The sequence below is a fragment of the Canis lupus genome, chromosome 25 (assembly GCF_011100685.1).
Source record: "Canis lupus familiaris isolate Mischka breed German Shepherd chromosome 25, alternate assembly UU_Cfam_GSD_1.0, whole genome shotgun sequence".
Taxonomy (NCBI): Eukaryota; Metazoa; Chordata; class Mammalia; order Carnivora; family Canidae; genus Canis; species Canis lupus.
The window spans coordinates 39966984-39985102 of record NC_049246.1 but is presented as its reverse complement, the minus strand read 5'-3'; the positions used below and the strand labels follow the sequence as shown (position 1 = coordinate 39985102).

The 18119-nt window shown below is 42.2% G+C and overlaps 1 protein-coding gene across 18 annotated transcripts in view; it reads right to left on the bottom strand.

Moving 5' to 3' along the window:
• RHBDD1 (rhomboid domain containing 1) overlaps window positions 1-18119 on the bottom strand; it is a 125008-nt gene that overhangs the window by 57971 nt on the left and 48918 nt on the right. For all 18 annotated transcript variants that reach the window (XM_038573994.1, XM_038573982.1, XM_038573987.1 and 15 more), the window contains 2 exons: window positions 4215-4303; window positions 961-1017 (listed from right to left, as the gene is read on the bottom strand). In XM_038573994.1, the coding sequence (XP_038429922.1) occupies window positions 961-1017; window positions 4215-4303 (146 nt within the window). The remainder of the gene's footprint in view (window positions 1-960; window positions 1018-4214; window positions 4304-18119) is intronic.

The window sequence follows — 18119 nt, the reverse complement described above, 5'->3', positions numbered from 1 at the left end:
CTAAGTGCACAGAAAGACCTTCAGGAATCTGCACAGGCCGCCTGGAGATTTTGCTGAATTTTTAAGCCATGCATGTGTGGGTGAAATGCCATGAGACCAGGCCAAGGATGATGAAGAATTCCAGGAGCTCAGGCAGGGCTGGGAGACCTCTGCTTTCCAACCAACCAGAACAAAGAGTCCTTGCTGAACAAAGGCCATTCAGGAAAGATCCTAGAAAAGTGACACCTCAATACTAGCATAGAAGTAACCCTACAGTAAAAGTTACTTTAGACCCACTTTAAAGGACTTAAAAACCAGCACCAGAGGGATCACATGGTCCTCCAGTGGAAACAACTATAAAAGACAGACCTCCACAGCCTAAGGCTTCTTTAACACCTGTCTGCTAGAACTGGCCCAGGGAATGCAGGGCAGCCTCCTCAGCACGGAACATAAGCCCCTTAATCTAAAACAGGTCAGATGTCCCTTCTACATACTCGCAAAGACATATGGAAAAAATGCATTCTCTTCTTTAAGTCGCATGGTAGTAACTGTAAGAGGAATGCCTATTTTAGCCTCTGAGGTTAGGTGTGATTCTTCCTGAACGTGTAGGTGGGATGAACTACAGAGAATCATAGATCTGAAACCAACTTCTAACACTCAGCAGGCAATCCGGATGTGTAGACCAAGAATCAAGGGCCCTGGGTCTACTATGATTCCTACCATGGCTGAGAGATCTCATAACAACCATACAATCCTTTCAGGCCAGAGTTACCTCCTTCCCTGGCCTTCTCTCCCAAATTCACCCAAATCCGCTCCCTGGGCTCTAGCTCCATCTAGCTTTCGGGCATGTTAGCAGCATAAGCACATATGTGTGGACGACTCTACAACAGCATAAGCTAATATGACCTTTTGGCAGCTCGATGCTGGCAAACTCTATGATTTTTTTAAGATAAAATGTATTAAATGAAATAAAGTGCTTACCTGAACTATTAAAGTGGTACTGCTGTCCTGGATAATGAATATTGGAGGGGAAAATGCCTAAATATGAAGGAAACAAACATTTTAATTGTAGCCATAAGGATTCCCTCACTGTAGCTTTTATTGAGGTCTGACAAAAAAAATCGCATACATTTAGGTTGTACAACATGAATTCTTAAAAGGTACTAGCATGATTTGTAACATCATACTTTAATGGTATGTAACATGATTCAACATACATATGAAACGATTATTACAAAATTAATTAGTACACCCATTATCTCACAGTTACCTTTTTGAGTGTGTGTAAACATAAAATCTACTCTCAGTAAATTTCAAGGATCCAAAGCAGTATTATTAACTATAGTCACCGTATTGTACATTAGACCCCCATAATTTATTCATCTTATAACTAGAAGTTTGTATTCTGTGACCAACATCTCCCCATTTCTCTCATGTCCCCAGCCTCTGTCTGCTTTCTGATTTTATAAGTTCAACTTTTTTAGATTTCACATGTAAGATGATATAGTATTTGTGAGACCATACAGTAATTGTCTTTCTGTAACTGACTTATTTCACTTAGGGTAATATCTTCCAGGTTCATCCATTTTGTCACAAACAACAGGATTTCTTTCATTTTTATAGCTGAATAAGTCCACTACACACATGCATACACACACATATATTCTTTAACCATTTCTCTGATGGATATTTTCACCCTATTTTGGCATATTGTGAATAATGCTGTAATGAACATGGGAGTGTGAATATCTCCTGGAGACGCTGATTTCATTTCCTTTGGATATACACTCAGAAGTGGGACTGCTATATCCTCAGGTAGTTCTAATTCTTCAAGGAACCTCCATACTGTGTTCCATAATGGCTGTACCAATTTACATTCTCACCAACCGTATACAAGGGCTTCCTTCTCTCCAAATCCACGCCAATGCTTCTTATCTCCTGTCTTTCTGATAACCGCCATCCTAACGCTTCCCAACTGCAATCTGTATCACAAAGCTGTAGTAATCCAAACAGTGTCATGCTGGCATAAAAGCAAGACACATCAACCCATAGAACACAACAGCCATAAGGCCTTAACTGATGATCTTTCCAACAACTGGGGAGGTTCTTTATAATGAAGCCAAGGTCATTTAAAATGATTTCTAAACAACTGTTAACATAAACTCTCTTTTGCTTGGGGCCAGCTCTCTAGGGAACAGAATGCAGAAAACCTTGAGGCTCTTCTATACTTTCTGCAGTTCCTTAGAGGTTCCTGTAGACCTCAGAGAGTCTTTGCTTGGGTTTTAAGGCCCTCTGTACAAGTAGAGGTGCTCTGGCTATCCAGAGAACTCACCCCCAGCCATGCCACCCAGTAAGCCATGCTGCTTACTTCTCTTACTCTGTCCTTAAAAGGGCAGCAGGACAGTGGATTCAGGGCTGCTGAAGAGAGGGAAAGAGGGTGGGAGCAATAGCAGAGCTTCAGTGTGATGCTCCTTTTCTCCAGGAGTTATCACAGAGCAGCTTCACACTCTTGGCTCTTTTCCACCAGGTACTTATGTCACACCACTCTAGATCTTTCTCCGGCTTCCCCAGAAATAAACAAACAAACAAACAAATAAATAAATAAATAAAAGGCAGAGAGACTGCAGGCTATTTGTAAATAGCGCTGAATGTTGGTTTCAACTTTTCATATTTAAGTCTCTACTGTATACTTTTAGAATGACATGATATAAAAAGTAAGTCTCCAAAATAAATAGGCAAGGTTTTAGTAAGGAAAGTAAATAGCACAAATGGTAAAATTGTGGGGGAAGTCCTCTTTAAAATCAAAATGCTTCCCTCAATTCCATAAAATGTCTGTGGAAAGCTTGACAAACCACTTCAACTTCAGATACACGTAGAAAAGTGAAAGAAAATATTAAGCTCCCAAGAATCATTTCTTTTCCTTTATCTGTACTGAGAGCATTGGGGCAACAAAGCTCATTACTAGATTTCCATAATTAAGTTGTATCAAAAATATAATGGACCTGGACATTTTCAATAAATGTGGTTCCCACTGCCTTCTCTAAGCACACATACTGAAAACACAGTAATAAGCAAATGCAGGAAAAATGGGAATCTGTTTAGATGCAACACAGCCTGTAAAAATCATCTGAAAATGCACACAGCCCGCTAATAAAGACGGCAGCACAATGCCTGGAAAGCTTTCTGATATCATGAATATTATATGGTTCTCAAGAATACCAGTCATCGGCACAAACTGTGAAAACAAATTATTTATGGTTCAAGGAAAGGTAAAATAGTCTCAGAAGATTTCCCATGAATAAAAGATGAAATATTGGAACCCATTTGGTCTATAAAACAAGTGTTTGCAAAATAGTTTTCCTATAAGTCAAAGCTAGTATAGCATTTTAAATTAAGAGGGCTAAAAAATTCATATATTTCTAAATAAAATAAAGTATTTTCATTGAGCATCAATTTGACAGGAAAAAAAAGCAAAAAACAAAAACAAAAACAAAACAAAACAAAAACAAAAAAACCAACCAGCCAACAAAACTTTCAAAAGCAGGAGCCATGCTTCAAACAATAGAAGACTTGGGTTTGGCCATGCACACATGTGCATCCTGCCCGCTGAGAACCTACTGGTCATTCTGACTTCTTTCTAATACTGGCCTTGCACTTCAGGGCAGATTTGGTTTTCTTTTGTAACTCTGCCTTGCACACATAATATTAATTCGTGGAATACTACAGAAGAATGTATTATTTGAAACCCATTTTGGTTCTCTGCATTTTCAAGAATATCCTGGTTTTTCTGCAAGTACCATTAATGTTGAAGGTAAACATATTTGTCTCCTAAGAAAGCCTCAGGTTTACAATTTGGGTTTGCCATCTTTTCTTTGGAGCAATATAAGGACTATACCAGCTGTTTTGCCTGGTGGGGGACGCCTGAGTGGCTTAGTCAGGTTAGCATCTGCCTTCGGCTCAGGTTGTGATCCCAGAGTCCTGGGATGGAGCCCTGCATCAGGCTTCCTGCTCAGCAGGGATTCTACTTCTCTCTCTCCCTCTCCCTCTCCCCCCGTTTATGCTTGTCCTTGCTTTCTCTCTGAAATAAATAAATGGAATCTTAAAAAAAAAAAAAAAAGAGTCTAGTAGGGAATTCCTAGGCTGAACCACAGGGAAACTTGGGATTGTTCCTGTTTCCATTAAAATTAAGATGAACTTCCAACTTGTTGTCAGGCCAAAGGTGTTTTGTTCTGTACCTGCACATTTTTCCATTATTTTCTTCAGAGGCCCGTGAGTATACATGAGTCCAACGAGAATCCCGGCCAGATGCCCAGCGAAGGAAGTCCTAGGAGAGAACGAGACCATTTATGAGTAGATACATTCTATCTTCTCATCAGTCCAGTGCATGTCACTTTGTCACTGTCTCCAGGCTTTGTTCCATATCGTGTCCTTTTTGCTGAGCAGCATTTCATTCTATCGAAAGCACCTTTCCTACCTTAAAAAAAAAGTACGATGGGTAATAACCACCACGTGTTTAAGGTGCGGTATCCCTCCTTGAACAGGAGAAAGCATTTTGTCAAGACCACCCATTCTATTTCTTCCAGTGTTTCTCTGTGGCTCTTATCCAAAAACATAAATGAAACCAGTGCTCCCCAAAGCACACCTTGAATTACCCAGCCACTGTGAGGCCCGCTGTCTATCCGTGCTGCTGTATTTTTATACACCACTGACCAGTGAGGCAAAGAGCAAGACAAACCCAGCAGAGGAGCCTGGGATGTCCACCCCCTTCCCCCCAAGTTGTCTTCATAGGCACCTTTCCATCACTCAGCAAAAATAAACAAAATTCTCAACCTCCAGCCTGAAAGATGAGTTAGGGCATTAAATTGGTTCTATTCTTCTTAAGGTAGCATCTAGACTTGGCAATTGCTTCTAAATTCAAGGCAAGCCCCAGCTAAGTCTTTGTTCAATGAGTAGAAGAATAAATGAAAGAAAGATCACCTGGCCAGTCTCCCTGCCCTCCCAATCCCCCAGCTCTTGCACACTCTACCATCAGCTGTTCCGGAACAGTGTCAGTGTCATGTCATGTCATGGCCATCCAGTGACACTCGCTGCCTCGTCTGCTTATAGTCAAGTCCTCTAGGCACTTGGCCTTGCTCATCCCTTCCCTTCACCCACAAAGCCCATCTCCTCACCCCACTGCCAGACCCCCACGTACTCACAGGTGGCTATAAGGCTGAGCTGGATGGCAGGCACCCCTGTCATAAAAATCATGTCCCTCTTTCCTTCTACCTCCCTCAGTCACTTCCTATGGCATGTATTCAGCCCTCTGGGTAGTGGAGTGTTTACACGCTGGCCCGTCTGTCTCTTTCTTACAAATAACCTGGGGGCAGCAATGATGTCTCCTTAGTCATCTGTTACGCTACATTAGAAGCTCAAAGCAAAAACAGAAAAAGGTCAAGTGATTGAATATTTCCACAGGGCAGGGAAATGACCCTCACTTCAGAAGTGGGGGCCACCAAAAGTTAGTAAGGAGCTGGACATAAAGTCCAAGAGTACGGTGGCTTTCGCATGTGTATTACACGCTCCTCGGGCTGTGTCGCACAGGGCAGACACTCGAATGTGTGTGAAATGAATGATTTGAGTGTCCTCGGACCAGAAGGCCCATTAAACCCATGACATCTTAAACTTAGAGCACCCTCGGAGCCACAGGGCTGAGGCTCAGTCCCCCATGGGAGACCTAGCATCAGAGCCGACACAGTCCACCTGCCCCCACAGCAACCAACAGGCCCAAGGCCCTGGAAATCTTCAAGCAAGACAGCCAGCCATGAGTCATTCTCAGTGTCTTAGAGCCAGCAAAGAGACTTGTTGGCTCCCAGGAAAAGACCAGACAATGGGACACTTCAGAGGAAAGACGAGACGCAGCCTTCTACAGACAGAATGGCACTGCTGTTCACTCCATGTGCCAATTCAATCCTACTGTTGCCCAGGCAAGCTCCTGCATGTCCACACACATGGAAAGTCACAACACGTGTGCTTGCACACATGCCATACGCACACATACTCCCCCCAAACACAATACACGGTCATTCCTTCAAGAGAGCTATTATTTTCATCAAATATATTTACCTCAAAATATGTGTAACCTGATAATGAAAATATGGGATCAGATGCTCGGGTTCCCATTTTCAGGGAAGAAGAGCATGAACTGGGCTTTTCTTCAGCTTTTCAAAAAAATAAAATAAAATTGTGCTTATTTTACTCTATTTTTAGGCTACATAAAACTCTTCAAATAGTTCTAGGAATGGCAAAGAAAGTGGTAGTTTGAGGGATACAAAGAAGCAGCCAGAATCAATTTTTTAAAAATAGTAACCTCGATTTAACTGAAAAGAATAAAATTGCATCAACATTCTCAAACTTTTTAAACCAATCTTCATGGTGAATCATATAGAGATATAAAATAACATGGGAGAAAATTTCAATTGAAACCCCAACCTCTTAAACAATCAATCCTGAACCTCATTTACAATTTAGAGTATAATATGGTGAAATGAATTTCTTATCTCTCTAAATGAGTTTGCAGAAGTTTGAGTTATAATCTAAGTGTCCTAATATAATTGCAAATAACTAGGGATGGAAAGCTGGCAGACCAGAGACCAGACTGCATTATGGCCCAACCTTCCAAATTTTCACAAAAGTCCCCTCTCAAAACCCTGGCCGTCCTCATCCATTCACTTAAGCTTTATATGGGTGTTCTTTTCTTTAAAATAAGAAGAGATTATGATCAGATTAATCAAAACTGAGAATGTCTTAACATTACACACCAAAAAGGGAGAGGCAGCCAACGAAGAAGGAAATATGGGCCCATTTTAAGAGGCATATATTAACTTTCTCTGTGCCTTTGGTAAGCCTTTGACAAACCACCTCACTGGCCCTCTTGGAGACACCCACGTCCTCAGAGAAGAAATGGAACCGGAGGCTGTCTCCTCCCCAGCAGGACAGGGAGCCCCTGTCCCAGCACTAGTGTGCTTGATCCCTGACCTGGGGTGCTGCGGAGCTGCAAGAAGGCCCTCCTGCCTGGGCTTTGGAGGAAGACAGTTAACAGCTTCAGAAGCAGGTTGTGTTATTATGATCATAACCACACACATAAGAAGGACACTTTGATGTCTGTGGTGTCCGAGGAAGCCCGTGGTTTCACGGCAGCTGTCCTCGAAGTATGCGGTCTGCTCTGAGTTATACCCGCAGGCTGATATCCTGTGCGGCCAGCTCTCGAGAACACGGCTTCTCCTGGACCCGATTCGGTCTTCGGCTGAGACTGCAGATTTGGTGATGGCCTGTCACCTTTCATCCTAATTCAAACCCTATACCCATGACCTTGCTTGTGTGGTAAACGGCCTGACACTAGCACTCAACAAATAACAACCAAAGGAGTAGAGACATGGAATTAAAATTACATATAAAAATGCACATTTCTTGCATACATTACAACTGTATTATAAAAACCCACGTTACACACAGTCACCGATTAATAGTTGTTTTAGTATCAAATCTCATTGGGAGAGACAGTGATTAAGCACAACACCCTCCCCATCCCGCATACTTGGACAATGTATTACACAAAACATGCTCTCCATTAACAAAACAGCAGCACTAAACCTATTATTATATCCTAAAATTGGTCACTTAGAAGCTTTATTTCTTCTGATAGTGCAATAGCAACTCGCTTTAGAAATCCTAAGAGCTATAATCAAACACTGACCATGATTGGTAAGATACAGTCACAGGGGCCAGACACATCGCTGCCATGTACAGTCACCTAGGTTGTGTGGACTGCATATACGGACTACAATGAAAAGAAATATCACTTGTCAGGGGTCTCAAGAGTGCCACAAAGATCCAATATTCAAATTTGGATCATCGTTTCTCAACTTTGGGCCAATTACTTAGAGTAATTTCATTTCAACAGGGGGACGATATCTTGATCCAGTAGTTCTTAAAGTTGTTCAGTTTCTAAGCCCCTTTAACTGTTGAATCCTGTCTGCAGAAAAATTACACATACACAAAGCATGTCACCTATAATTTTAAGAAGTCTATGGATGGCTTGAATTCCAGACCCTTGCCTCAAGCGAAAATAATTCATCACAAACAGAAGAACTCCAAACCTCCACCAATCTAAGTAGTCATACAATCGGCTGGAAAAACTGTTTGTCCTCAAATACTAAGGCAGAGGTAGCCATTTTGTTTAGATGAAGATTGCTTTTTTATTTTAAGATTTTATTTATTTATTCATGAGCGATACAGAGAGAGAGGCAGAGACATAGGCAGAGGGAGAAGCAGGCTCCCTGCGGGGAGTCTGATGTGGGACTTGATCCTGGATCCCGAGATCACACCCTGAGCCAAAGGCAGACGCTCAACTGCTGAGCCACCCAGGCATCCCTAGATGAAGATTATTAACGAGCCCAATCTCTTTTCGTGTGCTACTGCTTTGCAGTGGTGTTTAAACCCACTCCTGGATTCAACTGCCTTCCTGCCAAAATCTGACGGTTGGTCAATTCTTTCAGTTAATGTCCAAGGGTAAAAAACTTTGCCACTCTCCATATGTCTGAAAAGGTCTTTATTTCAGTCTCCTATTCAAATGATAGCTATAGGATCAACTGCTGCTGCCAAGAAATGTAAGCTGGATGGTCATTCATCTGTCTTCTCTCTTGGCTTTTAAGATTTTCTCTTTATTATGGATACACTGTCATTATACCACAGTCACTCTAATTGTAGATTTATTTTATTTATTCTCCTTGAGATTTGCAATGCTTTTCCAATCTGAGGTCTCGTGGTTTTCTACAATTCTGAAAGACCTTCGGCCATTGGTTTTTGTTCTCTGGACCCCAAGAGATGTAGCACTGACACAGAGTGGGGGCTCAATGTGTGTATGTAGAAAAAAAAAAAAAACTAAAAAAAAAAAGTTAAAATCAAATTAATGTTGGTACACATTACTTATAAAGGATAGTGATGGTAGAAAAGTTATTTTGAAGCAAAACTAAGATTAAGATATAGGAGATATTATTGTGTGTTATATGTCAAATATATTTCAATAAAGCTGGAAATAAGACGATTGTGGATTTCAGTTATGCAAACTATATGCAGATATTATTAACACCAGTACAGAGTGTTCTTTCCTATCATGCCAGGATAAACTGTTCCTCCCTCCTTTCAGAGGCGACTTGGAAGGTTGAGCTAAGTGGTTATGCAAAACGTTTCTGCTCCCATGTGCCACTGTTAAAGAATCAAAAGCTAAAGCTATGATTGAAAGCTGTGACAGGCTATAAAGGTCCTCCTCTGCTAAATGGCAAATTCTTTCCACAGCTGAAGAAGCTGCCATCTCAGGCATAGCTCAGAAAACAGAAAATGTATTACTCTAACACATAATCTCATGGCATATGCCAAGCAAACGATCTCATTAAGGATGTAACTTGATGGAGACACGGCGTTGGACAAGAGAACAAGGTAAGAGGCAGTCACCTAGACGTGGTCTGTCTATTGTATCCTATGTTCCATAATTTCCTCCTGTAAAAGCAGTTATACCAGGCACAGACCGCACTGATCAGAAGTTCCTCACTGTTTGGATCTTAATAAATGATCTTCATAAACTGGCGTTACAAGACGTGGCAAGAAGTTTTCAGGTTTTTGAACATTCATGCCACTAGGAAGGACTTGATAGGATTGCTTCTTCCCAAGATAAATTGTTCTTAAACTGTCTGGTTTCTGTCCTGGCTGTTTCTTCAACCACTATGCCATTGTCTTTGGCAATGGCACATTTGGAAGAGACTTGGTCTATATGTTCTTTCTCTTTACCACATTCTCTGGCATCACCCTCCTGCTACCTCTGCTGCAGAAGTAAAAACTAGCCCCCTTCCAATATCATATTCCCTTAAAGGGAGGGATTGCAATATTGGCCATGCAACCTCTAATATTCATGTTGATTTATTAAACATGGCACCAACCTCCAGCCTAGGGCTGGGAGCTGACCACTGACATTTACTTGAGTCCCAGACAAACACAATCTGGAGAAAAACAAGGGTATTGCAAAGGGAGAGGAAAGCCTCTTTTACAAAAGAGCTTCCCAGATAATAGATGATGCCTAGCCATTCTTTGGCTTTCAATTCCATGCCCCTCAGCCTGGCAGCAAGAGAATTTCACGAGCTGGTTCAAGAAGGTAGCATTCATTCATTCATTCATCAAATATTTACTGACGGGTTACTACATAAATAAGACAAACATGGTCACTGCCTCATGGAGCTTCCAATCTGGTGGGAGGGCACATGTGCACGTGTGCACATGGACAAACACATATACACACGCTCTCTAAGGGCAAATTGTGCAAAGTATAAAGAAGTGAGTCTACTTTCCCTAGGGTGGTCTGGGATGGCTCCTTAGTGGCATTTAAAGTGACATCCATATTGGGTGCCTGGGTGGTTCAGTCAGTTAAGCATCTGCCTTCAGCTCAGGTCACCATCTCTGGGCCATGGGATCAAGTCCAACATCTGGCTCCCTTCTCAGCAGGGAGTCTGCTTCTCCCTCTCCTTCTGCACCTCCCTCTGTTTGTGTTTTCTCTCTCTCTTTAATAAATAAACAAAATGAAAAAAATAAAGTGACATCCATAGCATTTGGAGTTTGCATGCTCCGAGGGGAAGAAGAGAAAAGCACATATGTAAGATCTTAGAGGGTGCAAAGAACCTGGTTGGTGTCTTTTAGATGACTGGAGCACAGTGAGGTAGCATAAGGACATTCTAAGGCAGGAGATGAATTTGGAAAGATGGGCAAGAGCCAGATCCTATAGGCCTTATGTGCCATGGAGAGGAATTTGGGTGTGTCCGGACTACAGTGGGAGGCTGCAGAAAAATTTTAAATGGGATCTAGAATTTCTGCAAGTGATCTATTCCGTCTGCTGGGAGAGCAGAGTCTAAGGAGGCAAGAATGGCCCATGCAGCAGATCAGTAAGGAGGCTAATGTAGCTCAGATGAAGAATGATGGCCACTGAGAAGAGGCTGGTAGAAGCAGAGGTGGAGAGAAGTGAGCACAGCCAAGTCTATCCTGGCAGCAGAGATAAAAAAGAACCTGTGGATGGACTCCATGCGGGGGGGTGGGGGTGGGGGGGTGGGAAGGAGGAATCTAGGCTGCTGGCCTGTGCTGTGCAACAAGATGGACAGTGGAACTTATTACCAGGATGGGGGGACTGGGAAGAGAAGGCTGGGTGGGGAGAATTCGAGGCTCAGTGCTGATGTGTTTATGGAGAGATGCCTGCATGACAGCTAAATAAAGGCACCTAGGACAGTATTCAGGAAGCAGCTGGGTACTAAGTTAGAAATTGAGGGGAAAGATGGTCCAAAATATAGCTCTCGTATTTCATTTTATTGGGCTTCTAGTATACCTGTATACACTGTATCTTTATGTATGACATAAAACACATTATACACATACAAGGTACATATATGTATCTAAAATAATATGTGAAGGAAATGCATTAAACAGCAACATATAATGTGTGGTAGGGAGGGAGTAACATTCCCCTATTTTCCAAACATCTTAAAATAGTGTTTGAGTAACTGGCATTATTATTTTTCAAATATCAAGGGCACAAAAATTGGGTAAGGCCCTCCTTTAAAGAACGGTATCACTCTCATCAGTGTGGTGGGTAAATCTAAATATTTTTGTTGTTGTTAGGGTAAATCGTGAAGAAAGCTTTCCCCCAATTGGCACCGGCAAGTGTTTTGAAACTAGCACTCCAGATGAAAATCTGTGGCTTTGCAGCATTACTAAGTTTCTTCAGAGTCTGTTGTGGTGACTCAAATTTTCAAAACGAAACGAAAGGTGAGCCAAATTAACTGACAGCAACGGGCAAGTTTTATTTTCCAGGCAAAATAAAGGCACGACAATCCCCTCCCCGACACACACACTTCACTGGGGCCGAGACATGAAAAGAGAGCAGTCCCAGAAGTGAGGCCTATGTTCCTTTCCTTGCCAGACACTTCACAGGACCAGACACATTCTACCCTCCCTACCCCCCATTCCCTATATTCACTGTTTGGTGCACAGCACGTGCCAGAACTGTCTCCACCTGCTCGGCACCATACCGCATGCACCCCAGCCCCTGGGGTGATCCAAGAATGTGTCTGAGAACACGGAGCTGGGGGTCAGAAGACCGGAGACTGAATCCTAGGTCTGAAACACCTTCACAGGACCAATGAGCACCCCCACTGCCTCTCCCAGCTGCCACTGCCTCCGCTCAGGCCTCTCCCTGGTGTCCCTCGCCCTGCTCCAGCCCAGTTCAGGTTCGCTCCTGTGACAAGCATTCTAACCTGCAAGCCTCCTCCAGATGCATATGCCTCTTGGTAGCTCTCCAGTGTTTCTGGAGTAAAATACAAGCAGGCTTGTCGCATCCTCCATGTGCCTCTGTCTGCCTCTTAAGCTTCACTCCTTACTGCCAGCCCCCAGCCCTACTGCACCCTAAGCTTGGGCCATTTGCAAAAGCTATGCTTTTGCCCTTCTTGACTTTGTTGGTAATACTCCCTTTGCCCTCCACTTCACCCAGCTAAGCACTAGCAAAACAGTCTCCCTAATCACACTCTTGGTGTCGCCCTGCTGCATGGTCTAATGGCTCTCAAGCCTGTCATACCCAATGCCCTCTTAAGCCCCAACAGTTTGTTCTGCTCCCTCTGTTTTCTTGAAATGGAATTCACAAACACACATACTTTTAAAAACACAGATACATATGTAAACACAATCTCAACACAATGCCCTAGCTGTAATATAAGGAAAAAAAATTCACAAGTGATACAGTAAAATACCATGAATTGTTTTACACCAGCAGAAGACATAGAAAATGGTCCTCTGCTTGCCCCTATGTATGGAATCTGCATGAAGGTAAGAATAATAAATGCAGGCAGATACAGATGGGCTTTTTGTGACTCAAATACCACATGCAGGGTTCCATCAGTGACACGATTTCATGTGAGGGAAAATAACTTTTTGATTCCAAAAAAAAGCAAAGTACAATTTTCCCTTAAGTTACATTTACAATTCAATTTACGATTTTCCTGGAAAAGTCATTGTATATTAAATCCATGCCAAAAAGAAAAAAAACAGAACACAAATCTTTGTGTTTATATGAAAAGCACAATTAGGTTTTAGATTCGGATAATCATAAACAGCTTGTTCACCTACATAAATGTTCTCACAACAGAACTGGGGATGGGGAAGTTATGCAGGATCATTCCTGTAGGGGACTGTCCTGCCTGGTGTGGGGCAGTTAGTACCTTTGGCCCCTGCACACCAAATGCCAGCAGCACCCCCGGCTAATCATTATGACAACAAAACACAACCCTGCAAATTTCCAAAATCCTTCCTGGGTACTAAGCCATCTATCCCAGTGGAAGCCACTGGCTTAGCACACAGCAAATGCTTATTAAATGTTTGCTGAATTGATGCCTTTTAATCATTAGGCCTCAAAAATATTTCTTTTCAAAGTACTTCCCATGTGACCATACTATGCACAAATTCCACGGATTCCAAGTAAATCTACAACATATTGAACTGATACGCAAGAAAACTTCCCACCATGACTGAAATGCACATGGGGAGTTAGAATATTTGAAAGAGGCCATGATCACTTCCACATTGCACTGTGGTAGAATGAATGCAACTTGGCACGTGAAAAATGCTCTGCCATCTGCTATTACTATAGACAAAAATATTTCTGGATACCACATGAATGATTATTTGCACATCACCTCCAGAAAGTAAATATAAAATGAAAGAGAAGTTGGATTGTTTATAGCCTGATTTTAACATGTGCTACTGTTATGAAGCAAAGAGACGTTCCTGTGAGCTCAGCCTTATGGAGGGGTTTGCAGAAGCAGTGTGGATACCTGGAAATCCCACAGCCCTTTGATAGCAGGGCTCTCTGAGATTGCAGGAAGAGACTGGCATAAGTGATTTGGATGACCAGGGGTACACGAGGAAGAAAGGGCGGCAGGGGATGATCTCAACTATGAACTGGGGAAATGACTTCTACATGTTCCTCGAAGACACCATAACATGAGTGGATGCACTGCCCTTGGCAGCAAGGAGTCTAGATCCACTGTTTTTCAACCCTGGCTGGACATTAGACTCTCTTAAACAGGTTTTAAAAGTTACAGCTCCTTGGACTGCACCCCCAGAAATTCTTCAAAATTGTTCTAGAAGTAGGACCCTGACATTGCTTTGTTTGGTTATTTTCTGGTTTTGTTAATTCCCTAGGTGATTTTAATGTGTTGAGGTCTGCTGATCTTAAGCCAAAATTCAAATTCTAATGGTGAGATTATAGCTGCCATAGCAGGTCAATAAAGAAAAACATTCTGAGTATAGGCAATACTCTTTACCCTACAAATTACCCCAGAGAAGTGACATCTGTTTCCCTTCTTGGTAAGTTGGTCTTAATGTATTCTACTGTAATGCTGCAAGACTGAATTTTCAGTTATACTTACTTCAAAAGATTTACAAGTTCTTTGGACTTATAAAAACATGATAATTCAGCTAGTGTACCCACACATCCAAGAAAGTCACATACACATGGCCAAAGATGACAATGGTAAAGAGTTAAGGTAACTCCCGAATCCCTAGACTCAACACAAAGACTAGGAAACAAAACTAGATCATAAAGTTAGCCTATAATTTCAAAAAATTAAATTCTACTTGTGGTTAAATCTGGTCTGAATCAAAATTCTGACTGTGAACGCCCCACCTACTATATGACTCAGAGACCTGGGCGTGCCATTGATAACACATATTGCTTCTGCAACAGCTTTGTTGGTATGCCTGCAAGGCACAGTTAATGTTATACAAGAGCACGGAATCACCAGCAACACAGTTCTGTAAACAGTCTAGCAGAGGAGAGTCTGTTTATGCAATGCAACCTGCTCGGCCGAACATCCGTGGAAACCATGAGACCCATATAAGCTCATCTCAGAGCACTGCCATGGTCAAAGAAGCAGTCACACTTCCAATGGAGGTCCAAGGCAGGTGGATATCTCCTCACTTCCCTTCCTTGTAGCTCATCCACAAGCAGAGGCACCTATACTTGGCCAACGAGATATACCTTGCATCTAATCTTGACAATCTAGTGATAGGAGTGCAGCAAAGCAGCATTCAGGGTTCATTCAGTTCTCTCAGGTATTTCCAGCAAAGTGCTTTGGTATTCTCTACAATCTAGAAGATGATAGTCTTCCAATTATTCCCCTGGTGGTAAAGTTTGCCAGAGCAGATTTCCAAGGTGTTCAACCAAGAATCTCAACTTGTGGGTTCCAGGTATATATATGGGAGCTGAAAAGATAGGCTGCTCTATTTTCTCTAGAATTGCCCTTATCTCTGATTCTTGGTATTCATACCTTTCACAATCCTTTCTTCCTGCACATGGCTGGGACCTGTGACTTGCTTCTAAATAGCATAGAACATGCCACTTCCACTATTGTGTTACGTAAGATGATAATTTCTACCTTCCTAACAGACTCCATTTTGCTGACCTTAATGTACGAAACTCCCATACTGTGAGCTAACCTATGGGGCAATTCCAGTGGCAAGGAACTGAGGATGCCCCTGGCTGACAGATGACAGCACAGCTCTTAACCTAACAACCCAGAGGAACTGTGTTCTTTGATGAGCCACATGGTTTGGAAGCAGATCCTTCCCAGGTCAAACCTTCAGATGAGATCTTAGTGCTGGCTGACACCTTTGTTGCAGTCTTGTGAGAAATCCTGCAGCCTGAGGCCCACATAAGCCATGCCTAGCCTCCTGCCCTATGAACACCATGAGATAATAAGTGTGTATTCTCTTAAGCTACTACACTTGATATCACTTATTACAGGGCAATAAATAACACAGAAGCCAACACAGGAAAAGACAAAATTCTGATGCCCTTGCTTGCACATCCAAATTCCACCATACTTCATGTCTCTGAAACCCTGAAATTTTAGTTATGTAAGCCAGTAGAGGTCCTTTCTTCTGATCAAATTAGTTTGGCCTGGGCTTCTTGAAACCATAACCAGAAGAATCTCAAAGGAAGTGGACAAAGATGACCGAGGCAATGTAGAACCAACCGAGCTCAAAGTCTGAAGGGAAATTGTGCTGTACACTATCTCAGTTCCAGTATAAGCAAAGACTCCAGGTGGAGTGGGGGACTGATGATCCTACTAACAGAGTCAAAAGAATGTTTCCACACTGAAGAATTATTAACCCAGACGTTCAAGTTACTAAACTCATTCTCAGAACCTACACCCTTATATTAGATACAGCTCCAATCCGCATGTGCAGGAGATAATAATAATGACACAAGAATTAAAAGAGAAAATACATATAAAAGCATTCCATATAATGTCTGACATATTGTAGGTATTAAGCAAAATGTGAGAAAAAATTCAAACATCTCACTTTTTTAACTGAGAAACACTATTTGCTATCTCTATTAAGGCGCTCCCTAAAACTCAGACACCTTATTGAGTAAGCTATTAGCACATACTTCCAAGGGAGGTGCAGGACTCCCATAGCTCTGGAAGACTTTGACATGCTCTGACTAGCTTCAGTTATTCTTGTACTCACAGAAGAAAACTCAGAGGCACTGAAGTGGTGGTAGCTCTTCCAAGGAGCCAGACACTGATTTCAGTGCTTTCCTCATGGTATCCTTTTAATTCTCTCAGAAAGCCCATAAGACATGTATTATTGGTCCCATTTTATATATGAGGAGCTGAGATTTAGAGAAGTAAAAAAAAACCTTGGCCAAGGGCGCCAAGGTTATGAAATTGAGAGCCAGGAGAAAGTGGGAGTGGAAATCAATAAATGTGTGCAGAAAGGCAGTCTCAAGAATGGGTCCAACCCCAGGAGGCCCAGACTGATGGATACACCTTCTACCTGTCATTGCCCCAGACACTCACACATCTGAGAGAGTTTAAGTAGGATGCAATGAAGAACAGGGAACAGACTCCAAAAGTATGACTAGGAACCATGTAACTGTTCATGTGACACAAGACTAGCAGTACTATGAGCCACGTTTTGACCCTCAAAGCACTTCTTTAAAAAAATAAAATAATCTACTCTGATTCCTAATTTGCATTCCTCAATGAACCTCTTCAAAAGAGTGTGTGCCTTCTTCAAATCTACTGAAAGGTCTATTTCACCAGGTGATTTTAATTTCCTTTTCTGTTTTCTAAGATCTTTTGCTGGCCATTCCCCATCCAGTCTTCTTTTTACCATCAATCCTGAGCTGCACCTTAAGAAAACTCCATTGACATTAATATGCAAAAATTTATGAAACCCAGACTGAGTGGGGGACCTTGAGCCATCATTAAAGACGAAGCTCTCAGAGGAAGATCTTGCAACAATACGGATCGCACGCAGAACACCTCTCTCATTAGGCAGTCCACCTCCACCCATATTAGGAACAACAGCGCTGATGAATTCTTCCAGACTGAATGCGGGGAACAAGTCAGTCTGTGTAGCACTTGAACTACACTGCAAACAATGTGTGTCAAACAGTGTATAATCAGCGTGCTCAAGATGCCTGATGGCAATCACAGGCAGTGTATGCAGAGAGACACCAGAGTGGAATTTATGAATTTTAAATGAACTTTTACTGTTTCTTACATCAAATCTTTAAAATTGCTGCTACAATGAAAAAACCTTCAACTTAACATTCCAAGACAGGTGTTCCTGCCATTCCTGTGTCTCCCGTGTTACTGTAACCCTCCATTCTCTGTGGCTATGACTCAGTTGGATCCTAATCCCTGCAAATATACCTTAAATCTTTTTACCATGAAAGTGATTTTATGGGATCCCTGGGTGGCGCAGCGGTTTGGCGCCTGCCTTTGGCCCAGGGTGTGATCCTGGAGACCCAGGATCGAATCCCACGTCAGGCTCCCAGTGCATGGAGCCTGCTTCTCCCTCTGCCTATGTCTCTGCCTCTCTCTCTCTCTCTCTCTCTCTGTGACTATCATAAATAAATAAAAAAATTTTTGATTTTATTCCGAACTCTGAGAATCTCAGATTAGAGATTTGATAACTCCTGGATGTGAATAATACCTCTATGATTAGTACAAAATACCCAAGTGAAGAAAACAAAACCAAAGAACACTCATAATCAT